This window comes from Amblyraja radiata, chromosome 4 (assembly GCF_010909765.2).
Source record: "Amblyraja radiata isolate CabotCenter1 chromosome 4, sAmbRad1.1.pri, whole genome shotgun sequence".
In the NCBI taxonomy this organism is placed as follows: Eukaryota; Metazoa; Chordata; class Chondrichthyes; order Rajiformes; family Rajidae; genus Amblyraja; species Amblyraja radiata.
This window is the reverse complement of record NC_045959.1, coordinates 121,097,623-121,122,761: the sequence shown is the minus strand read 5'-3', so window position 1 is coordinate 121,122,761 and position 25,139 is coordinate 121,097,623. Positions and strand designations below refer to the sequence as shown.

Sequence of the window (25,139 nt, the reverse complement as noted above, 5' to 3'; positions counted from 1 at the left end):
ATACCTGTCCTATCCACGTACCTGTCCTATCCACGTACCTGTCCTATCCATGTACCTGTCCTATCCATGTACCTGTCCTATCCATATACCTGTCCTATCCATGTACCTGTCCTATCCATGTACCTGTCCTATCCACGTACCTGTCCTATCCATGTACCTGTCCTATCGACTTTTAAATAACTGAAACATTAATGACAAAGTGCTTTCGGGGTGGGAGATTGCAACCTTCACGTGGTCCTCCCTGTTTCGACAAATGCAATCAACCCGGCGTGCACAATCAAATAAGATCAAATAGAACAAGTTGTCCGACAACTTTAGACTGTGCACGCCATACGCAAGAGGAAGAAGACAAAGTGCTTGAAACACTCAGCCCAGTATCTACATTAAGACAAAACGGGGAAATGTTTCCGCTTGATAACCTTTCGTCAGATTTTATCGGTTTTAATTTGTTTTTGTAGTGATCTAAATGAGAATCTAACGACCACATTGAAGCGGCAAACAAGAAGGCCTCTATTTGCCAAAGATACTGAGGAGATTCATCATGTCTCCAATGACTCTCACAAACCAGGACTCGAGGGTGTGAGCTACAGGGAGGGGTTGAATAGGCTGGGACTATTCCTTGGAGCGCAGGAGGATGAGGGGAGATCTTATAGAAGTGTATAAAATCATGAGAGGAATAGATCGGATAGACAATAGACAATAGGTGCAGGAGTAGGCCATTTGGCCTTTCGAGCCAGCACCATTCAATGTGATCATGGCTGATCATCCCCAATCAGTATTCCGTTCCTGCCTTCTCCCCATATCCCCTGACTCCGCTATTTTTAAGAGCCCTATCTAGCTCTCTCTTGAAAGCATCCAAAGAACCGGCCTCCACCGCCCTCTGAGGCAAAGAATTCCACAGACTCGCCACTCTCTGCGAGAAAAAGTGTTTCCTCGTCTCCGTTCTAAATGGCTTACCCCTTATTCTTAAACTGTGGCCTCTGGTTCTGGACTCCCCCAACATCGGGAACATGTTTCCTGCCTCTAGTGTGTCCAAGCCCTTAACAATCTTATATGTTTCAAAGATAGATGCACAGAGTCTCTTGCCCAGAGTAGGAGAATTGAGGACCAGAGGACATAGGTTCAAGGTGAAGGGAAAAAGATTTAATAGGAATCTGAGGGGTAACTTTTCCACACAAAGTGTGATGGGTGTATGGAACAAGCTGCCAGAGGAGGTAGTTGAGGCTGGGAATATCTCAACGTTTAAGAAATAGACATGTACATAGATAGTGTTCAAGAAGGAACTGCAGATGCTGGAAAATCAAAGGTACACAAAAATGCTGGAGAAACTCAGCGGGTGCAGCAGCATCTATGGAGCGAAGGAAATAGGTAACATGTCGGGCTGAAACCCTTCTTCAGACTGATAGGGGGTGGCGGGGAGAAGGAAGGTACATAGATAGGACAGGTATGGAGGGATATGGACCAAACACAGGCAGGTGGGACTAGTGTAGCGGGGACATTGTTGGGCTGGTCCCGTTTCCACGCTGTATCATTCTATGACTCTAGAAGGCACACTGGCTTGGTTTGTTGTGGGCCCCAGTGTCACTGTTTACCACTAGTTGTGGGTCTCTCCCCTCCCTTACACCGCCCATGTTTACAGTCTCCCCCACCAGGTTCAGTTTAGTGTATTGTCACGTGTACTGAGGTACAGTGAAAAGCTTTTGTTGCGTGCTATCCTGTCAGCGGAAAGACAATACATGATTACAATGATCCATTCACAGTGTTTAGTTTAGTTTAGAGATACAGTGAGGAAACAGGCCCTTCGGCCCACCGGGTCCGTATCGCCCAGCGATCCCCGCACACTAACACTATCCTACACACACTAGGGACAATTTTTACATTTACACCAAGCCAATTAACCGACAAACCTGTACGTCTTTGGAGTGTGGGAGGAAACCAGAGAACCCGGAGAAAACACATGCAGGTCACGGGGAGAACGTGCAAACTCCGTACAGACTGCACCCGTAATTGGGATGGAACCCGGGTCTCCGGTGTTGCATTTGCTGAAAGGAAGCAACTCTACCGCTGCACCACCATGACCATCACAAGGATAGATACATGATAAGGGAATGACATTTAGTGCAAGGTAAAGCCAGCAAAGTCTGATTAAAGCTAGTCTGAGGATAGAGGAGTTTAAGAAGATCATAGTTAGAGTAAGAAATGTTTCTGTAGGAGTAGAGATTGAAGAGTGTAGAGAGATTGTAATGTGTGATTGTAGATCTGTTTCTGTGGCCAGTACACAGACAGTTGCCTGGGCTGGGCAGCATCTTGGATCCCCAGTTTACCGTTTGTCTCGAGTCTCTCCTCTCCCCTACACCGCCCCTCACTCTCCCCCACGGGTCTCCTCTCCCCCACGCTCCCCGTTTACCGTTTGTTGCGAGCCTCCGTTAGCTCCTGGAGCTGGTCTTGAACCACCCGCAGCTCGGCCAGCCGCTGCTGGTAGTGGGAGTCAGCGCTGTTGCTGCTCTGGTAGCTGGACACTTGGCTGCTCAGCTCGCTGGTCCGGTCACGCAGTTGCTGGATGGACGAGTACAGGTTCTCATCATCCTCCTCCTGTTGACGGTGGGACAGAGGGGCACACAGTCACAGAGACACAGTCACAGAATCACAGAGACACAGAAACACAGTCACAGAGACACAGTCACAGAGTCACAGAGACACAGAGTCACAGAGTCACAGTCACAGAGACACAGAGACACAGAATCACAGATTCACAGAATCACAGATTCACAGAAACACAGTCACAGAGACACAGCGTCAGAGAGACACAGTGACACAGAGACACAGAGTCACGGAGACACAGTCACAGACACAGTCACAGAGACACAGTCACAGAGACACAGTCACAGAGACACAGAGTCACGGAGACACAGTCACAGAGACACAGTCACAGAGTCACAGTCACAGAATCACAGATTCACAGAAACACAGTCACAGAGACACAGCGTCAGAGAGACACAGTGACACAGAGACACAGAGTCACGGAGACACAGAGTCACGGAGACACAGTCACAGACACAGTCACAGAGACACAGTCACAGAGACACAGTCACAGAGACACAGAGACACAGAGACACAGACACAGAGTCACAGAGACACAGTCACAGAGACACAGAGTCACGGAGACACAGTCACAGACACAGTCACAGAGACACAGTCACAGAGACACACACACAGAGTCACAGAGTCACAGAGACACAGTCACAGAGACACAGTCACACAGACACAGAGACACAGTCACAGTGACACAGAGTCACAGAGACACAGTCACACAGTCACAGAGACACAGTCACAGAGACACAGAGACACAGAGACACAGTCACAGAGACACACACACAGAGTCACAGTCACAGAGACACAGTCACAGAGACACAGACACAGAGTCACAGAGACACAGAGTCACAGAGTCACAGTCACAGAGACATGGAGACACAGTTATACAGCATGGAAACAAGCCCTTCGGCCCATTTTCCTCACACCAGCCCATATCCCTTCAAACCTGTCTGTTTGTTAAGCGTTGGGATAGTCGCTGCCTGAACAGCCTGGTCCGGCAGCTTGTTCCACCCACCCCCCACCCTCTGTTGGTCAGTTGGTCGGCACCCAACCCCCACCCTCATCCAGTACGGAGTTTGCATGTTCGCCCCGTGACCTGCGTGGGTTTTCTCCGGGTGCTCCGGTTTCCTCCCACACTACAAAGTGGTGCAGGTTTGTAGGTTAATTGGCTTTATCTCTATCCGTGCTGTATCACTATTGAGGAAAGACAGTAACAGAGCAGTAGGTAGTTGTGGTGGTTGCAGGGAGCAGAGGTGTGTGTGCGTGGGATTAAATACGTCAACTCTTTTTGCAAACACTCCCAGCGTGGGCTGAAGGACTTCCTTGCAACTGTTCCTTTGCCCTACAGTCAGCAGGATGTAGCATATCTACACAGCCGGCTCAATGTACAAGCACAACACCATGTCAGCACGGTGGAGCAGCGGTAAAGTTGCTGCCTCACAGCGCCAGAGACCCGAGTTCCATCCTGACCCCGGGTGCTCTCTGTGTGAAGTTTGTACGTTCTCCCCGTGACCTGCGTGGGTTTTCTCCAGGATCTTCGGTTTCTTCCCACACTCCAAAGACGTACAAGATTATTAAGGGTTTGGACACACTAGAGGCAGGAAACATGTTCCCGATGTTGGGGGAGTCCAGAACCAGGGGCCACAGTTTAAGAATAAGGGGTAAGCCATTTAGAACAGAGATGAGGAAACACTTTTTCACACACAGAGTTGTGAGTCTGTGGAATTCTCTGCCTCAGAGGGCGGTGGAGGCAGGTTCTCTGGATACTTTCAAGAGAGAGCTAGATAGTCCTCTTAAAGATAGCAGAGTCAGGGGATATGGGGAGAAGGCAGGAACGGGGTACTGATTGGGGATCATCAGCCATGATTACATTGAATGGTGGTGCTGGCTTGAAGGGCAGAATGGCCTACTCCTGCACCTATTGTCTATTGTTTGTAGGTTAATTGGCTTTGGTAAAAATTGTAATTGTCTCTCCTGTGTGTGTAGGATAGTGTTAGTGTGCGGGGATCGCTGGTCGGCACGGACTCAGTGGGACTAAGGTCCTGTTTCCGCGCTGTATCTCTAAACTAAACACCCATCTCTCAGCTGTCCATAATAGTTCAGTTTAGGAAGGAATTGCAGGTGCTGGTTTACACCGAAGATAGACGCAAAATGCTGGAGTAACTCAGCGGGACAAGCGGCATGCATCTCGGGTCGAGATCCTTCTTCGGACTGAGAGTCGGGGGAGAGGGAAACTAGAAGTATGAAAAGGTACAGTTTAGTTTAGAGCTACAGCACGGAGTTGGACCCTTCAGCCCACTGAATCTGTGCTGACTAGCGATCCCGTACACAAGGACTATCCTACTCACAGCAGGGACCATTTACAATTTTTACCAAAGCCAATTAACCTTCAAACCTGCATGTATTTTGAGTGTGGGAGAAAACCGGAGCACCCGGAGAAAACCCACGCAGGTCACGGGGAGAACGTACAAACTCCGTACAGACAGCACCCGTAGTTGGGCCCTTAAGGAGTAACGTATCTGGTGTGGAGAAGGAACAACTTTGGTAGCTCAAACACTTCCCGAAGTCAGTACGCCACGATGGAACAACGGCTTCTATCCCTGCTTCCCCTCGCTCCAGCCCCCGCTGTTCCGCAAGCAGCCAAGATGTCAGTGTACATCTACAGACCAAGACAAGGATCTCAAGATGCTGCCCACCTTTGCTACAGGAACGTTCAGTGCAGTTTAGGTGAGAGATACAGTTGGGAAAGGATGTAAACCAGCTAAAGAAATTCCTCCTCATCTCCTTTCTAAAGATACATCCGTTTATTCTGAGGCTGTGACCTCTGGTCCTAGACTCTCCCACTAGTGGAAACATCCTCTCCACATCCACTCTATCCTGGCCTTCAATAAGTTTCAATGAGAAAGAGCCCATTGGACGAATGGTCATTTGTGAGCAGCTGTGCTACGAAGATGTTGATGAAGATCCCTGTAGGTCTGAGCTACATTCCCCAGTTGGAGTTGGTGAAGATCCCTGTCGCTCTGAGCTACATTCCCCAGTTGGAGTTGGTGAAGATCCCTGTCGCTCTGAGCTACATTCCCCAGTTGGAGTTGGTGAAGATCCCTGTCGCTCTGAGCTACATTCCCCAGTTGGAGTTGGTGAAATCCCTGTCGCTCTGAGCTACATTCCTAAGTTGGAGTTGATGAAGATTATTGTCGCTCGGAACTACATTCCCCAGTTGGAGTTGGTGAAGATCCCTGTCACTCAGAGCTACTCCACATTCCCCAGTGTGTGTGCATGAGTCCACAAACAGTACACTACCTTGGCATTGACTATCTCGATGTGAACCAGCAGGGATGCCAAATCCAGCTCCTCGCTGTAACTGTTCTTCAGCGGCACCGATCTGTATCCTGCAGAAAGAACCACAACAAGCCTTTGGTCAGTCTGACAAAGAGTTAAAGATGTTTTGTCATAAAATCACAAAATGGCAAAGTGAATTCATGAAAGGTAGACAAAAATGCTGGAGAAACTCAGCGGGTGAGGCAGCAACTATGGAGCGAAGGAAATAGGTGTCGGGTCGAGACCCTTCTTCAGACAGTTTCTCCAGCATTTTTGTCCGAAACGTCACCTATTCCTTCGCTCCATAGATACTGCCTCACCCGCTGAGTTTCTCCAGCATTTTTGTCTACCTTCGATTTTTCCAGTATCTTAAACAAGTGGAATCATGAAATCACTTTGATGTCATGAAAATTAAGTCAGTTCAGAAATGGAAAAATGATCAATAAATAAATAAACAAGCAACAGTGGTCATCTACTTAGACTGGTAGGTGATTTGATTTGAGTGATTTGGTGATTTGAGTGATTTGGGTGAGATGGGCACCATATCTGAGGAAGGATGTGCTGGCTCTTGAGGGGGTCCAGAGGAGGTTTACAAGAATGATCCCAGGAATGAGTGGGTTAACATATGATGAGCGTTTGACGGCACTGAAGTTTAGAAGAATGAGAGGAGACATCATTGAAACTTACAGAATAATGAAAGGCTTGGATAGAGTGGATGTGGAGAGGATGTTTCCACTAGTGGGAGAGTAGGACTAGAGGTCACAGCCTCAGAATGAAAGGACGTTCTTTTCGGCAGGAGATGAGAAGGAATTTCTTTAGTCAGGGGGAGGTGAATCTGTGAAATTCTTTGCCACAGAAGACCGTGGAGGCCAAGTCAGTGGATATTTTTAAGGCAGAGATTTCTGGATTCTCTCGCCATTTAGAAAATAGTCTATGTCTTTATTCTTATTACCAAGTCCTTCTGCAGAGTCCCTGCTTCCTCTACACTACCTCCCCCTCCATCTATCTTAACATCATCTGCAAACTTGGCCACAAAGCCCCTCGTCCACATCATTAATATACAACGGTGGACAAAAATGATGGAGTAACTCAGTGGGTGAGGCAGCATCTTTGGAGCGAAGGAATAGGTGACATTTCAGGTCGAGACCCTTCTCCAGTCTCGACCCAAAACGTCACCTATCCCTTCGCTCCATAGATGCTGCCTCACCCACTGAGTTACTCCAGCATTTTTGTCTTCTTTGATTTTTCCAGCATCTGCAGTTCTTTCTTAAACATTAATATACAACGTGTCCTTTTAAACGATGTAGGTACTGTGTGCTCTCTCACCAGCAGTATTGTCAACAGTCCCGTACTATACCGCACCATGCTCTGAGACTGGGCACCAGGGACATGTTGGCCAGTGTGGGCAAGTTGGGCTGAAGGGCCTGTTTCCACACTGTATCACTCTGTAGCTCTATTGCCGATCGCTCAGTGTTACTCTATAACACCTGTGCACGGTTCTTCGCTCACCACCAGTGTTGCCGATCACTCCGTGTTACTCTACAACACTGAGACTGGGCACCGTGCTGGCTGATTGCTTTGTGTTACTCTACAACACTGAGACTGGGCACCGTGCTGGCGATCACGCCGTGTTACTCTACAACACAGACTGGGCACCGTGCTGGCTGATTGCTTTGTGTTACTCTACAACACTGAGACTGGGCACCGTGCTGGCGATTGCTTTGTGTTACTCTACAACACTGAGACTGGGCACCGTGCTGGCTGATTGCTTTGTGTTACTCTACAACACTGAGACTGGGCACCGTGCTGGCGATCACGCCGTGTTACTCTACAGCACCGTGAGCTGAGACTGGGCACCGTTACCTGTTTTCAGCCCGGTCACGGGGTAGGTGGCTTGCGCCAGGAAGTTGGGGTCACTGAACATGTCCTCATCGTACACAATGAACTTCAGGAAGGCAAAGCTGGGGTTGTTGACATCAAAGACAAACTGCTTGAAGAGCCAGACGGGGTTGAGACCGTTGTCAGCTGCAGAGAGAGAGGGAGAGTGAGAGAGAACACACTAACATCACACAAACATGCAGCCTAAAGAACATGTCTTAGTCATGAGTTGGGTTTCAGTTTTGGGATTGTTTTTGTTTGAGTTGAGATGAGTTTTAGTTTAGTTCAGTTGAGTTTAGAGATACAGCGCGGGAAACAGGCCCTTCGGCCCAACGAGTCCGTGCCGACCAGCGATCGTCGCACATTAACACTACCCTACACACACTCGGGACAATTTTACAAACCTGTACGTCTATGGAGTGTGGGAGGAAACCGAAGATCTCGTAGAAAACCCTCGCGGGTCATGGGGAGAACGTACAGACTCCGTACAGACAGCACCCGTAGTTGGGATGGAACCTGGGTCTCTGGCGCTGTGAGGCAGCAACTCTACCGCTGCGCCACCGTGCCGCCCCTATTTGAGTTGACGAGTTTAGTGACACAGCATGGAAAGAGTATCTCATAGTGCGCTTGGGCCGCTGATTTCTCGAACATCAAGTAACCCGTACATCCCCTCTCTCTGTCCCTCCGCATGTTGGCCTTTATAACCAGAGGAGTTGAGTTTAGGAGCAAAGAGGTCCTTCTGCAGTTGTACAGGGCCCTAGTGAGACCACACCTGGAGTATTGTGTGCAGTTTTGGTCCCCTAATTTGAGGAAGGACATTCTTGCTATTGAAGGAGTGCAGCGTAGGTTTACAAGGTTATTTCCCAGGATGGCGGGACTGTCATATGCTGAGAGAATGGAGCCACTGGGCTTGTACACTCTGGAGTTTAGAAGGATGAGAGGGTACCTTATTGAAACACATAAGATTATTTAGGGCTTGGACACACTAGAGGCAGGAAACATGTTCCCGATGTTGGGGGAGTCCAGAACCAGGAGCCACAGTTTAAGAATAAGGTGTAAGCCAATTAGAACGGAGACGAGGAAACACTTTTTCGCACAGAGAGTGGTGAGTCTGTGGAATTCTCTGCCTCAGAGGGTGGTGGAGGCAGGTTCTCTGGATGCTTTCAAGAGAGAGCTAAATAGGCTCTTAAAAATAGCGGAAATATGGGGAGAAGGCAGGAACGGGGTACTGATTGTAGATGATCAGCCATGATCACATTGAATGGCGGTGCTGGCTCGAAAGGCCGAATGGCCTAATCCTGCACCTATTGTCTATTATGTATTGTCCCTCTGGGTGAAAAAGGTTTTTCTCATCTCAGTATGATGAGGGCGAGTGTGTCTCTGGGACAGGTGTGTCTCTGGGACAGGTGTGTCTCTGGGACAGGTGTGTCTCTGGGACAGGTGTGTTTCTGGGACAGGTGTGTCTCCGGGACAGGTGTGTTTCCGGGACATGTGTGTCTCTGGGACAGGTGTGTCTCTGGGACAGGTGTGTCTCTGGGACAGGTGTGTCTCTGGGACAGGTGTGTTTCTGGGACAGGTATGTCTCTGGGACAGGTGTGTCTCTGGGACAGGTGTGTCTCTGGAACAGGTGTGTCTCTGGGACAGGTGTGTCTCTGGGACAGGTGTGTCTCTGGGACAGGTGTGTCTCTGGGACAGGTGTGTTTCTGGGACAGGTGTGTCTCTGGGACAGGTGTGTTTCTGGGACAGGTGTGTCTCTGGGACAGGTGTGTCTCTGGGACAGGTGTGTCTCTGGGACAGGTGTGTCTCTGGGACAGGTGTGTCTCTGGGACAGGTGTGTTTCTGGGACAGGTGTGTCTCTGGGACGGGTGTGAACGCACGTGGCATGTTTGCCGTGTGATCCGGGGGGGGAGGGGGTGACTTACCCACCACCTCTGTCTTGTACTTGCTGTTGTCGTACTCCGCTCCACAAACCTCCAGCTCCACAAACGGGCAGACGATGCTCCTTCCGTTCTTGGGCAGGTGCCGAGCACCCAGGATCTGTGGTTCAGGAGGCCGCAGTTAGTGAAGACCCAGCCCCACCATCGCCAGGAGTGAGATCCCTGCCCCACCGGGATGGACAGGAGTTAGTGAGGTCCCTGGCCCATTGCCCCACCATCACCAGCGATGGAGACCAGTGGTAATCGGCTCATCGCAACCTCTGTTTCTCCATCTTCAAGTAACCCTTGCTTTCCCCCCTCTCTCTCCCTCCCTCCCCCACCCTAGTTCTCCAACTAGTTTCACTGTCCTCCTGATTAAATGTTACGGAATGTACGCCTCGATGTCACCTTCCCCACAGCGAACAACGATCTATTCTACATTCCCTTGACCATCGTCCCCATTGATCTGTCGTTTTCACACATTACCCTTCCATATCTCTAGTCTCCCCCTCCCCTGACTCTCAGTCTGAAGAAGGGTCTCAACCTGAAACGTCACCCATTCCTTCTCTCCAGAGATGCTGCCTGACCTGCATAAAAACATAGACAATAGGTGCAGTAGGCCATTCGGCCTGTCGAGCCAGCATCGCCATTCAATGTGATCATGGCTGATCATCCACAGTCAGTACCCCGTTCCTGCCTTCTCCCCATATCCCTTGATTCCCTCAGCCCTAAGATCATGTCCTTTCCTCAGGTATTGGAGATGTTCTTTCTATGCTATTTCCTTACGAGATAAGTGTACATAGTCTGTTGTGCTGCTGCAAGTAAGAATGTCCTTGTTCTGTTAGGGGACGATGAAACATTCTGGACTCTTCTGGTGCTCTCTTTCTACTGACCATTCAAAGCTTGGCCTGATGCTGTTGGTTGTGTTTATAGTTGTGTCTTTGTGTGGGACATTGGGCAAGTGTGTGGGACATTGGGCAAGTGTGTGGGACATTGGGCAGGTGCGTGGGGCAGGTGAGTGGGACATTGGGCAGGTGTGTGGGGCAGGTGAGTGGGACATTGGGCAGGTGCGTGGGGCAGGTGCATGGAACATTGGCCAGGTGCGTGGGGCAGGTGAGTGGGACATTGGGCAGGTGCGTGGAATATTGGGCAGGTGCGTGGAACATTGGGCAGGTGCGTGGGGCAGGTGAGTGGGACATTGGGCAGGTGTGCAGGACATTGGGCAGGTGAGTGGGACATTGGGCATGTGTGTGGAACATTGGGCAGGTGCGTGGAACATTGGGCAGGTGCGTGGGGCAGGTGAGTGGGACATTGGGCAGGTGTGCAGGACATTGGGCAGGTGAGTGGGACATTGGGCATGTGTGTGGAACATTGGGCAGGTGCGTGGGGCAGGTGAGTGGGACATTGGGCAGGTGTGTGGGGCAGGTGAGTGGGACATTGGGCAGGTGCGTGGGGCAGGTGAATGGGACATTGGGCAGGTGCGTGGGGCAGGTGTGCAGGACATTGGGCAGGTGCGTGGGGCAGGTGAGTGGGACATTGGGCAGGTGCGTGGGGCAGGTTAGTGGGACATTGGGCAGGTGCGTGGGGCAGGTGTGTGGGACATTGGGCAGGTGTGTGGGGCAGGTGTGTGGGGCAGGTGCGTGGGGCAGGTGCGTGGGGCAGGTGAGTGGGACAGGTGAGTGGGACATTGGGACAGGTGAGTGGGACATTGGGCATGTGTGTGGAACATTGGGCAGGTGCGTGGGGCAGGTGTGGGACATTGGGCAGGTGCGTGGGGCAGGTTAGTGGGACATTGGGCAGGTGTGTGGGGCAGGTGAGTGGGACATTGGGCAGGTGCGTGGGGCAGGTGTGGGACATTGGGCAGGTGTGTGGGGCAGGTGAGTGGGACATTGGGCAGGTGCGTGGGGCAGGTGTGGGACATTGGGCAGGTGTGTGGGGCAGGTGTGTGGGGCAGGTGCGTGGGACAGGTGAGTGGGGCAGGTGAGTGGGACATTGGGCAGGTGCGTGGGGGAGGTGTGGGACATTGGGCAGGTGTGGGGCAGGTGTGTGGGGCAGGTGAGTGGGGCAGGTGAGTGGGACATTGGGCAGGTGAGTGGTGGGAGAGGCAGACACTTACCTGTAGCTGGATGGTGATGGGCTCCACACCTTTCAGGGTGTTCTTGTCGAAGGGGTCGAAGATGTCCTCCTTCATGATGTTGGGGTGCAGCACGTAGCCACAACGGCCGTTCATGCTGAAGATTGCCTGGTTCAGTTGCATCGGCTTGTCTGTAGACCAACACCACACTCTCCTAAACACCTTCATTCCAGTTTACTTTAGACTTGTGCGGCACGGTGGCGCAGCGGTAGAGTTGCTGCCTCACAGCGCCAGAGACCCGGGTACAATCCTGACTATAGGTGATGTCTGTACGTTCTCCCCGTGATCGCGTGGGGGCGGTTGTTTGTTGGTTAGTTACCACCAACTGGAGAATTCGATGTTCATACCGTTGAGTTGCAAGTGATCTAAGTGGCACACAAGGTGGAAGAACCACTCTCCACCTCAGCGCTGACCCCCTTGATCAGACTTTGCTGGCTTTACCTTGCACTAAACGTTATTCCATCATCATGTATCTGTACACTGTGGACGGGTCGATTGTAATCATGTATTGTCTTCCCGCTGACTGGTTAGCACGCAACAGAAGCTTTTCACTGTCCCTCGGTACACGTGACAATAAACTAGACTGACCGCTACATTGTTGACCACTACACTGACCACTGCACTGCTAATGCTGCCACAGCTGCTGTAATTATTGTCAGTGAGAGTGAGACAAAACACAAATTGGAGGAACAGCATCTCATATTTCACTCGGGCAGCTTACAGCCCAGTGGTATGAATATTGATTTCTCTCACTTCAGGTAGCCCCAGCATTCCCTCTCTCTCTCTATCCCTCCCCCACACAAGTCGCACCAGCTTCTCGTTTTCACCCAACAAACAGCAACAACGGCCTGTTTTCTTTATCATCGTTACTTTTTTGCATATCTTTCATTCATTGTTCTTTATCTCGCCACATCACCGTCTATATCTCTCGTTTCCCTTATCCCTAACCAGTCTGAAGAAGGGTCTCGACCCGAAACATCACCCATTCCTTCTCTCCAGAGATGCTGCCTGTCCCACTGAGTTACTCCAGCATTTTGTGTCTACGTAATTATTGTATAGTCCAGCAGGGGGAGCAGTGGTCTAATATTGACACTGGAGAGAATGAATGGGCGACATAGCAACATAGAAACATAGACAATAGGTGCAGGAGGAGGCCATTCAGCCCTTCAAGCCAGCACCGCCATTCATTGTGATCATGGCTGATCGTCCCCAATCAATAACCCGTGCCTGCCTTCTCCCCATATCCCTTGACTCCACTAGCCCCTACAGCTCTATCTAACTCTCTCTTAAATCCATCTAGTGATTTGTCCTCCACTGCCCTCTGTGGCAGGGAATTCCATAAATTCACAACTCTCTGGGTGAAAAAGATTTTTCTCATCTCGGTCTTAAATGGCCTCCCCTTTATTCTAAGACTGTGGCCCCTGGTTCTGGACTCGCCCAACATTGGGAACATTTTTCCTGCATCTAGCTTGTCCAGTCCTTTTATAATTTTATATGTTTCTATAAGATCCACTCTCATCCTTCTAAACTCCAGTGAATACAACCCTAGTCTTTTCAATCTTTCCTCATATGACAGTCCCGCCATCCCAGGGATCAATCTCGTGAACCTACGCTGCAGTGCCTCAATCACAAGGATGTCCTTCCTCAAATTAGGAGACCAAAACTGTACACAATACTCCAGATGTGGTCTCACCAGAGCCCTGTACAACTGCAGAAGAACCTCTTTACTCCTATACTGAAATCCTCTTGTTATGAAGGCCAACATTCCATTAGCTTTCTACACTGCCTGCTGTACCTGCACGCCAACTTTCAGTGACCGGTGTACAAGGACACCCAGGTCTCGCTGTACCTCCCCCTTACCTAACCTAACCCATTGAGATAATAATCTGCCCCCTTGTTTTTGCTGCCAAAGTGGATAACCTCACATTTATCTATATTATACTGCATCTGCCATGCATCTGCCACGCATCACTCAACCTGTCCAAGTCACCCTGCAACCTGCTAACATCCTCTTCACAGTTCACACTGCCACCCAGCTTTGTGTCATCCACAAACTTGCTAGTGTTGCTCCTAATTCCCTCTTCCAAATCATTAATATATATGGTAAACAGTTGCGGCCCCAACACCGAGCCTTGTGGCGTTTTGGGTCGAGACCCATCTTCAGACTGAAGAAGGGTCTCGAATGAAGGTGTTTAGGAGAGTGTGGTGATCGACCGGTGTGGGCAAGTTGGGCCGAAGGGCCTGTTTCCACGCTGTATCAATCTATGACTGGTAGTGTACATGGTATGTGTAAGATGACGTTTCGGGTCGAGACCCTTCTCCAGTCTGAAAAAGGGTCTCAACTCGAAACGTCACCCATTGCTTCTCTCCAGAGATGCTGCCTGTTCCGCTGAGTTACTCCAGTATGTTATGTCTACCTTTGATTTAAACCAGCATCTGCAGTTCTTTACTATACATACATACCATGTACACTACCAGAGTCACAGGCCCTTCTGCCCAACTTACCCACACCGGCCAACATGTCCCATCTACACTAGTCCCACCTGCTAGCACTTGGTCCATATCTCTCCAAACCTGCCCTATCCATGTACCTGTCTAGCTGTTTCTTACACGATGGAATAGTCCCAGCCTCAACTACCTCCTCTGGCAGCTTATTCCATACACCCAACACCCTCTGTGTGAATAAGTTACCCCTCAAGTTCCTATTAAATCTTTTCCCCTTCACCTTGAACCTATGTCCTCTGGTCCTCGATTCCCCTACTCTGGGCAAGAGACTCTGTGCATCTACCCAATCTATTCCTCTCATGATTTTGTACACCTCTATAAGATCTCCCCTCATCCTCCTGCGCTCCATGGAATAGAGACCCAGCCTACTCAACCTCTCCCTGTAGCTCACACCCTCTAGTCCTGGCAACATCCTCGTAATCTCTGAAACCTTTCCAGCTTGACAATATCCTTCCTATAACATGGTGTCCAGAACTGAACACAATATTCTAAATGTGGCCTCACCAACGTCCTATACAACAGCAACATGACCTCCCAACCTCTGTTCTCAATACTGTGGCTGTGCCCGAGGGTGGTGTGCAGGTGCCCCTCACCCACACTGACCAGTGCCCTCACCCACACAGACCAGTGCCCATACCCACACTGACCAGTGCCCATACCCACACTGACCAGTGCCCTCACCCACACAGACCAGTGCCCATACCCACACTGACCAGTACCCTCACCCACACTGACCAGTGCCCTCACCCACACTGACCGGTGCCCTCACCCACACAGACCAGTGCCCTCACCCACACTGACCAGTGCCCTCACCCACACTGACCAGTGCCCGTACCCACACTGACCAGTGCCCTCACCCACACTGACCGGTGCCCTCACCCACACTGACCGGTGCCCATACCCACACTGACCGGTGCCCTCACCCACACTGACCGGTGCCCATACCCACACTGACCGGTGCCCATACACACACTGACCGGTGCCCATACCCACACTGACCGGTGCCCTCACCCACACTGATCGGTGCCCTCACCCACACTGACCAGTGCCCTCACCCACACTGACCAGTGCCCTCACCCACACTGACCAGTGCCCTCACCCACACAGACCAGTGCCCATACCCACACTGACCGGTGCCCTAACCCACACTGACCGGTGCCCTCACCCACACTGACCGGTGCCCATACCCACACTGACCAGTGCCCATACCCACACTGACCGGTGCCCATACCCACACTGACCGGTGCCCATACCCACACTGACCGGTGCCCATACCCACACTGACCGGTGCCCTCACCCACACTGACCGGTGCCCATACCCACACTGACCGGTGCCCTCACCCACTGACCGGTGCCCATACCCACACTGACCGGTGCCCATACCCACACTGACCGGTGCCCATACACACACTGACCGGTGCCCATACCCACACTGACCGGTGCCCTCACCCACACTGATCGGTGCCCTCACCCACACTGACCAGTGCCCTCACCCACACTGACCAGTGCCCTCACCCACACAGACCAGTGCCCTCACCCACACAGACCAGTGCCCATACACACACTGACCGGTGCCCATACCCACACTGACCGGTGCCCATACCCACACTGACCAGTGCCCTCACCCACACTGACCAGTGCCCTCACCCACACTGACCAGTGCCCTCACCCACACTGACCAGTGCCCTCACCCACACTGACCAGTGCCTTCACCCACACAGACCAGTGCCCATACCCACACTGACCGGTGCCCATACACACACTGACCGGTGCCCATACCCACACTGACCGGTGCCCATACCCACACTGACCGGTGCCCATACCCACACTGACCGGTGCCCTCACCCACACTGACCGGTGCCCATACCCACACTGACCGGTGCCCTCACCCACACTGACCGGTGCCCATACCCACACTGACCGGTGCCCATACCCACACTGACCGGTGCCCTCACCCACACTGACCGGTGCCCATACCCACACTGACCGGTGCCCTCACCCACACTGACCGGTGCCCTCACCCACACTGACCGGTGCCCATACCCACACTGACCGGTGCCCTCACCCACACTGACCGGTGCCCATACCCACACTGACCGGTGCCCATACACACACTGACCAGTGCCCATACCCACACTGACCGGTGCCCTCACCCACACTGACCGGTGCCCATACACACACTGACCGGTGCCCATACACACACTGACCGGTGCCCATACCCACACTGACCGGTGCCCATACACACTGACCGGTGCCCATACCCACACTGACCGGTGCCCTCACCCACACTGACCGGTGCCCATACCCACACTGACCGGTGCCCGTACACACTGACCGGTGCCCATACACACACTGACCGGTGCCCTCACCCACACTGACCGGTGCCCTCACCCACACTGACCGGTGCCCGTACACACTGACCGGTGCCCATACCCACCCTGACCAGTGCCCTCACCCACACTGACCGGTGCCCATACACACACTGACCGGTGCCCATACCCACACTGACCGGTGCCCTCACCCACACTGACCGGTGCCCATACCCACACTGGTGCCCATACCCACACTGACCGGTGCCCATACCGACACTGACCAGTGCCCATACCCACACTGACCGGTGCCCTCACCCACACTGACCGGTGCCCTCACCCACACTGACCGGTGCCCATACACACACTGATCAGTGCCCTCACCCACACTGACCAGTGCCCTCACCCACACTGACCAGTGCCCATACACACACTGACCGGTGCCCTCACCCACACTGACCGGTGCCCTCACCCACACTGACCAGTGCCCTCACCCACACTGACCGGTGCCCTCACCCACACTGATCAGTGCCCTCACCCACACTGACCAGTGCCCTCACCCACACTGACCAGTGCCCATACACACACTGACCGGTGCCCTCACCCACACTGACCGGTGCCCATACCCACACTGACCAGTGCCCTCACCCACACTGACCAGTGCCCATACCCACACTGACCGGTGCCCGTACACACTGACCGGTGCCCTCACCCACACTGACCGGTGCCCTCACCCACACTGACCAGTGCCCATACCCACACTGACCAGTGCCTGTACCCGCACTGACCGATGCCACCCTACCTGGCGTCTGGAAGTTGAGGGCCACCAGCTGACTGCCACACAGCCACATGGGCAGTGGGTCGTAGTTGGAGGAGTCGAGCCGCTGCCCGCGTGGGTAAACCCGGCTCAGCTGCCGGTGGTTGTACTGCAGGAACCTCTTGCCTTTGCCCTTGTTGGCGTATTTCTCAGCCTTGGTCTCCGGGAACGATGACATGTCCCGATAACATGCCTTGTCCGTGCCGATCTCTGTAGGAAACACAACGCCTGGTCATTGGGTGATTGCAAGTACGCACACACGCATTACACACGCACGCATTACACACGCGCGCACACGCATTGCACGCACACGCATTACACACGCACGCACACGCATTACACACGCGCGCACACGCATGCACACACGCATTACACACGCGCGCACACGCATTACACACGCGCGCACACACTCATTACACACGCGCGCACACGCATTACACACGCGCGCACACGCATTACACACGCGCGCACACGCATGCACACACGCATTATACACACAGACACGCACAGGCACACACACACGCGCACGCAGTACCAAGAAACTTAGACAATAGGTGCAGGAGTAGATCATTCGGCCTATTGAGCCAGCACCGCCATTCAATATGATCATGGCTGATCATCCACAATCAGTACCCCGTTCCTGCCTTCTCCCCATATCCCCGGATTCCTTTAGCCCTAAGAGCTAAACCTAACTCTTTCTTGAAAACATCCAGTGAATTGGCCTCCACTGCCTTCTGTGGCAGAGAATTCCACAGACTCACAACTCTCTGGGTGAAAATGTTTCTCCTCATCTCAGTCCTAAATATCCGACCCCTTATTCTTAAACTATGTAAAATTCCCTGGATTCTGGTGTCTGCTCCAAATATATGTCTTTCCTTCGGTTTAAACCAGCATCTGCACTTCCTACAAGATATATCGTTCCTGCTCTCGGTGAAACCCAAACTAATTCTTTAATGGTTTCTGATGTATCCCACACTTGTCCAGTCAAAGGCATTTATACTTTATCCTTGTTGGGTGTTCAGTACATTAGGATTTCTTCATTTCTCTCCATCATCTTCCTTTCCTCGATCTGTTTCAAAGAGGAAGAGACACCCATCACCTCTAGAGAGCTCGGAAAAATGCTGAAAAGCAGGACCTCCAGGGTTGTTATCTCCGGTTTGCTTCCAGTTCCTCGTGCTGGCGAGAGCAGGAACAGGGAGATACAGGACCTGAATGTGTGGCTGAGGAACTGGTGCACGGGGCAGGGATGTAGATTCTTAGATCACTGGGATCTGTTTTGGAGTAAGGGGGAACTGTACAAAAGGGACGGATTGCATCTTAACAGGTGGGGGACCAGTATTCTGGCAGGCAGGTTTGCCACTGCTACACGGGTGGTTTTAAACTGAATAAGGGGGATGGGATGTCAAATGGGCTAGTGGAGGATGGAGTTAAAGGGAAAGGGTTTCTTAAATGTGTGAGCGGAGAGACAGAGGGGTGTAAAATGAGGGTAGAAGCAATAGGTAATAAGGTAAAATGTGGCAGGCAGACAAATCCAGGACAAAAATCAAAAAGGGCCACTTTTCAACATAATTGTATAAGGGGTAAGAGTGTTGTAAAAACAAGCCTGAAGGCTTTGTGTCTCAACACCAAGGAGCATAAGGTGGATGAGTTGAATGTGCAGATAGATATTAATGACTATGATATAGTTGGGATCACGGAGACATGGCTCCAGGGTGACCAAGGCTGTGAGCTGAACATCCAGGGATATTCAATATTCAGGAGGGATAGACAGAAAGGAAAAGGAGGTGGGGTAGCGTTGCTGGTTAGAGAGGAGATTAACGCAATAGAAAGGAAGGACATTAGCTTGGAGGATGTGGAATCGATATTGGTAGAGCTGCGAAACACTAAGGGGCAGAAAACGTTAGTGGGAGTTGTGTACAGGCCACCTAACAGTAGTAGTGGAGTTGGGGATGGCATCAAACAGGAAATTAGAAATGCGTGCAACAAAGGTAAAACAGTTATAATGGGTGAACTACAACAATTGTTCATCCCAGTTTGGCAAAATAATAAATCAGGGAAGGTAGTGCATCCGTGGATAACAAGGGAAATCAGGGATAGTATCAATACAAAAGATGAAGCATTCAAATTAGCCAGAAAAAGCAGCCTACCAGAGGACTGGGAGAAATTCAGAGTCCAGCAGAGGAGGACAAAGGGCTTAATTAGGAAAGGGAAAATAGATTATGAAAGAAAACTGGCAGGGAACATAAAAACTGACTGCAAAAGTTTTTATCGATATGTGAAGAGAAAAAGATTAGTTAAAACAAATGTAGGTCCCTTGCAGTCAGAAACAGGTGAATTGATCATGGGTAACAAGGACATGGCAGACCAATTGAATAACTACTTTGGTTCTGTCTTCACTAAGGAAGACATAAATAATCTGCTGGAAATAGCAAGGGACCGGGGGTCAAAGGAGTTGGAGGAATTGAGTGAAATCCAGGTTAGCCGGGAAGTGGTGTTGGGTAAATTGAATGGATTAAAGGCCGATAAATCCCCAGGGCCAGATAGGCTCCATCCCAGAGTACTTAAGGAAGTAGCTCCAGAAATAGTGGATGCATTAGTGATAATTTTTCAAAACTCTTTAGATTCTGGAGTAGTTCTTGAGGATTGGAGGGTAGCTAATGTAACCCCACTTTTTAAAAAGGGAGGGAGAGAGAAAACGGGGAATTACAGACCAGTTAGTCTAACATTGGTAGTGGGGAAACTGCTAGAGTCAGTTATTAAAGATGGGATAGCAGCACATTTGGAAAGTGGTGAAATCATTGGACAAAGTCAGCATGGATTTATGAAAGGTAAATCATGTCTGACGAATCTTATAGAATTTTTCAAGGATGTAACTAGTAGAGTGGATAAAGGAGAACTAGTGGATGTGTTATATCTGGACTTTCAGAAGGCTTTCGACAAGGTCCCACATAAGAGATTAGTATACAAACTTAAAGCACACGGTATTGGGGGTTCAGTATTGATGTGGATAGAGAACTGGCTGGCAGACAGGAAGCAAAGAGTAGGAGTAAATGGGTCCTTTTCACAATGGCAGGCAATGACTAGTGGGGTACCGCAAGGCTCAGTGCTGGGACCCCAGCTATTTACAATATATATTAATGATTTGGACGAGGGAATTGAATGCAACATCTCCAAATTTGCGGATGACACAAAGCTGGGGGGCAGTGTTAGCTGTGAGGAGGATGCTAGGTGACTTGGATAGGCTGGGTGAGTGGGCAAATGCATGGCAGATGCAGTATAATGTGGATAAATGTGAGGTTGCCCACTTTGGTGGCAAAAACAGGAAAGTAGACTATTATCTGAATGGTGACCGATTAGGAAAAGGGGAGATGCAACGAGACCTGGGTGTCATGGTACACCAGTCATTGTAAGTAGGCATGCAGGTGCAGCAGGCAGTGAAGAAAGTGAATGGTATGTTAGCATTCATAGCAAAATAATTTGAGTATAGGAGCAGGGAGGTTCTACTGCAGTTGTACAGGGTCTGGTGAGACCACACCTGGAGTATTGCGTACAGTTTTGGTCTCCTAATCTGAGGAAAGACATTCTTGCCGTAGAGGGAGTACAGTGAAGGTTCACCAGACTGATTCCTGGAATGTCAGGAGTTTCATATGAAGAAAGACTGGATAGACTCGGCTTGTACTCGCTAGAATTTAGAAGATTGAGGGGGGATCTTATAGAAACTTACAAAATTCTTAAGGTGTTGGACAGGCTAGATGCAGGAAGATTGTTCCCGATGTTGGGGAAGTCCAGGACAAGGGGTCACAGTTTAAGGATAAGGGGGAAATCTTTTAGGACCGAGATGATAAAAAAAAAATATTTTCACACAGAGAGTGGTGAATCTCTGGAACTCTCTGCCACATAAGGTAGTTGAGGCCAGTTCATTGGCTATATTTAAGAGGGAGTTAGATGTGGCCCTTGTAGCTAAAGGGATCAGGGGGTGAAGGCAGGTACAGGATACTGAGTTGGATGATCAGCCATGATCATATTGAATGGCGGTGCAGGCTCGAAGGGCCGAATGGCCTTCTCCTGCACCTATTTTCTATGTTTCTACCTCCGCTGTGGGAGGTCTAGCCGGTTCTTGGATTCTGGAGAGGAGGACTGTGATAGAGACCCTTGATGTGCTGTCGCAGATGGAGAAACCTCTTCCACAACAGACACTACCTCAATGAGAAAAGTAACCCAACCAATACCAGGCTTAAACACAGAGTGCTGGAGTAACTCAGTGGGTCAGGCAACATCTGTGGAGAACATGGATAGGTGACGTTTCACAGAGTGCTGGAGTAACTCAGTGGGTCAGGCAACATCTGTGGAGAACATGGATAGGTGACGTTTCACAGAGTGCTGGAGTAACTCAGCGGGTCAGGCAGCATCTGTGGAGAACATGGATAGGTGACGTTTCACAAAGTGCTGGAGTAACTCAGCGGGGCAGGCAGCATCTCTGGAGCGAAGGAATGGGTGACATTTCAGGTCGAGACCTTTCTTCAGATGCTGCCTGTCCCGCTGTGTTACTCCAGCATTTTGTGTCTATATTCGGTTTAAACCAGCATCTGCTGCTCCTTCTTACACAATACCTGGCTTACTCTGGATGGAGGGGCTGCAGAACATCCAGATCGTGGACCCCACTTTGGACATTTGCTTTTTGCAAATGGCCGCAAAATATGGCGCCTCTTGCAAAGGTTTCCACGTTACCTCGGTACACGTGACCATATACTAAACTGTAACCAAAACTGTAACTGTAAAGGTCATATGTGATAGGAGCAGAATTGGGCCATTCGGCCCATCAAGTCTACTCTGCCATTCAATCATGGCTGATCTATCTCTCCCTCCTAACCCCATTCTCCTGCCTTCTCCCCATAACCTCCGACACCCGCACTAATCAAGAATCTATCTATCTCTGCCTTAAAAATATCCACTGACTTGTGGCCTCCACAGACTTCTGTGGCAAAGAATTCCACAGATTCACCACCCTCTGACTAAATAAATTCCTCCTCTTCTCCTTCCTAAAGGAATGTCCTTTAATTCTGAGGCTGTGCCCTCTGGTCCTAGACTCTCCCATTAGTGGAAACATCCTCTCCACATCCACTCTACCCAGTGCATGTGTGAGCGATGCAATAATTTCACCATGTGGTGCACACTTGGCAATAGAGGACCAGTGATAAGATAAGTCAAGGTATTGGAGTGTTTGCGTTGGAATGGCCGAAAATACGGGGAAGACTTACTCTCTTCATCGAAGGGCACGGGACGGCAATATACCACCAGCTCCGACAGCTCCAGCGCAATCTTCTTCCGTCTCTCCATGATCTTCCCTTCCTGCATCTGTTTTAAATCGCAAACATCAACCATTCAGTTCAGTTGATTGTCACGTGTACCGAGGTACAGAGAAAAACTTTTGTTGTGTGCCAACCAGTCAGCGGAAAGACAATACATGATTACAATCGATCCATCCACAGTGTACAGATACATGGTAAGGGAATAACGTTTAGTGCAAGGTAAAGCCAGCAAAGTCCGATCAAGGATAGTCCGAGGGTCACCAATGAGGTAGATAGTAGTTCAGGACCGCTCTCTGGTTGTGGTAGGATGATTCAGTTGCCTGATAACAGCCGGGAAGAAACTGTCCCTGAATCTGGAGGTGTGCGTTTTCACACTTCTGTACCTTTTGCCCGATGGGAGAGGGGAGAAGAGGGAGTGGGCGGGATGCGACTGGTCCTTGATTATGCTGCTGGCCTTGCCGAGGCAGCGTGAGGTTCTATAAAATACACTATAGTCCACTCTGGTTTGTCTCAGCCACCAAGCACGACATCCGGAGGCTGCAGCGAATTGTCCGATCAGCAGAGAAGGTTGCAACCTTCCCTCCATTGATGAACTGTACACTGCAAGGGCCAGGAAGCGAGCGAGCAAGATCATCTCTGACCCCTCTCACCCTGGCCACAAACTCTTTGAATCACTTCCCTCTGGAAGGCGACTCCGGACTGTCAAAGCCACAGCCAGACATAAAAACAGCTTTTATCCACGAGTAGTAGCTCTACTCAACAGCCAAAAATCTGTAGCCTCCCTTTGATCTGGTATTTTGTTGGTTCACATGCTTGATCAATGGTGTTTTATCATTAATGTTTTATTATTATTAATGTTTAGTGTTTTCTGAGTCATTCGTAACTGTCACCGTATGTCATATTGTTACTTGTGGGCGGAGTACCAAGGCAAATTCCTTGTATGTGAATACTTGGCCAATAAACTTACTTAATATCCACTGACTAATTGACCATCACACTATATCAGGCCTCAAACTAGTAGTGATTATTTACAGTGGAACAACAAGCTGTCCTCCTAAATCTACCCGCATCTCCCAATCTTTGGCTTCCCGATACTGGCCTGACTCAGACCTGTCTACAAATATCCCTCCTCAACCTTTCGCTCCGTCACAGACAAAATGAATCGCTGCACTCTCAGTCCTGATGCCTGCTGAATTCACCTGCACTCTCCTCCTCTCAATTGCTGCAGCCATGCACTTCAATACCTGGTGATGCCAGGTGTTAGTGTGCGGGGATCACTGGTCTGTGGAGAACATGGATAGGTGACGTTTCACAGAGTGCTGGAGTAACTCAGCGGGTCAGGCAGCATCTGTGGAGAACATGGATAGGTGACGTTTCACAGATTGCTGGAGTAACTCAGCGGGTCAGGCAGCATCTGTGGAGAACATGGATAGGTGACGTTTCACAGAGTGCTGGAGTAACTCAGCGGGTGCAGCAGCATCTATGGAGCTAAGGAAATAGGCAACGTTTCGGGCCGAAACCCTTCCGGGTTTCAGCCCGAAACGTTGCCTATTTCCAGAAGGGTTTCGGCCCGAAACGTTGCCTATTTCCTTAGCTCCACAGATTCTGCTGCACCATAACTCAGCGGGTCAGGCAGCATCTGTGGAGAACATGGATAGGTGACGTTTCACAGAGTGCTGGAGTAACTCAGCGGGTCAGGCAGCATCTGTGGAGAACATGGATAGGTGACGTTTCACAGAGTGCTGGAGTAACTCAGCGGGTCAGGCAGCATCTGTGGAGACAAGGAATGGGTGGCATTGCGGGTTGAGACCCTTCCTCGAACTGTAAAGTCTGTTGTATTTGTTGTGTTGGGCGGTAGCCGGACAGGACGCTGAAGGACGAGAAGCCGAAGCCAAGATGCTGAACGGATGTTACGTCGAAAAGCCAAGATGCCGAACAGACTTGAAGCCAAAATGATAAATAGGTATGAAATACTTTCCAAAAGTCTATATTTGCTGCAAGAATTGTTGTGCCTTGTACGTCTCCGGGGACGGGATTGGTCCAACTCATTGTCAGTCATGGACAAAGGTCAGCGATTGGTCCATCACATCACTGCCTCTGTGGCAATAGCAGCAGCTTGGAGTCACTGCCATCATTTTACAAACGCAAACTCAAACTCCCCCCCTCACCCTCCCTCCCGTCTCCCCCGGCCAGTGATGTCATAGACGTGGGGGTTTGGACCAATCGCTGACCTTTACCATGACTGACAAGGTATCGGACCAATCCCGTCCCCGGAGACGTTTTGTCCGTTCTGTGTCGTGTCCGTTCTGTGTCGTGTCCGTTCTGTGTCGTGTCCGTTCTGTGTCGTGTCTATTCAGTATC

The 25,139-nt window shown here is 50.7% G+C and overlaps 1 protein-coding gene and 1 long non-coding RNA gene across 3 annotated transcripts in view; one reads left to right on the top strand and one right to left on the bottom strand.

Annotated features, from left to right (window-relative positions):
* Positions 1–25,139, bottom strand: part of LOC116972541 (1-phosphatidylinositol 4,5-bisphosphate phosphodiesterase gamma-1-like) — a 127,882-nt gene that overhangs the window by 4,418 nt on the left and 98,325 nt on the right. For both annotated transcript variants that reach the window (XM_033020365.1, XM_033020366.1), the window contains exons 25-31: positions 22,728–22,824; positions 17,455–17,679; positions 11,821–11,969; positions 9,711–9,825; positions 7,774–7,935; positions 5,893–5,981; positions 2,408–2,592 (exon numbers count right to left, since the gene is read on the bottom strand). In XM_033020365.1, the coding sequence (XP_032876256.1) occupies positions 2,408–2,592; positions 5,893–5,981; positions 7,774–7,935; positions 9,711–9,825; positions 11,821–11,969; positions 17,455–17,679; positions 22,728–22,824 (1,022 nt within the window). The remainder of the gene's footprint in view (positions 1–2,407; positions 2,593–5,892; positions 5,982–7,773; positions 7,936–9,710; positions 9,826–11,820; positions 11,970–17,454; positions 17,680–22,727; positions 22,825–25,139) is intronic.
* Positions 11,090–11,575, top strand: LOC116972542. The gene is made up of 3 exons (XR_004411828.1): positions 11,090–11,116; positions 11,295–11,329; positions 11,551–11,575. It is a non-coding gene; the product is annotated as an uncharacterized LOC116972542 (long non-coding RNA).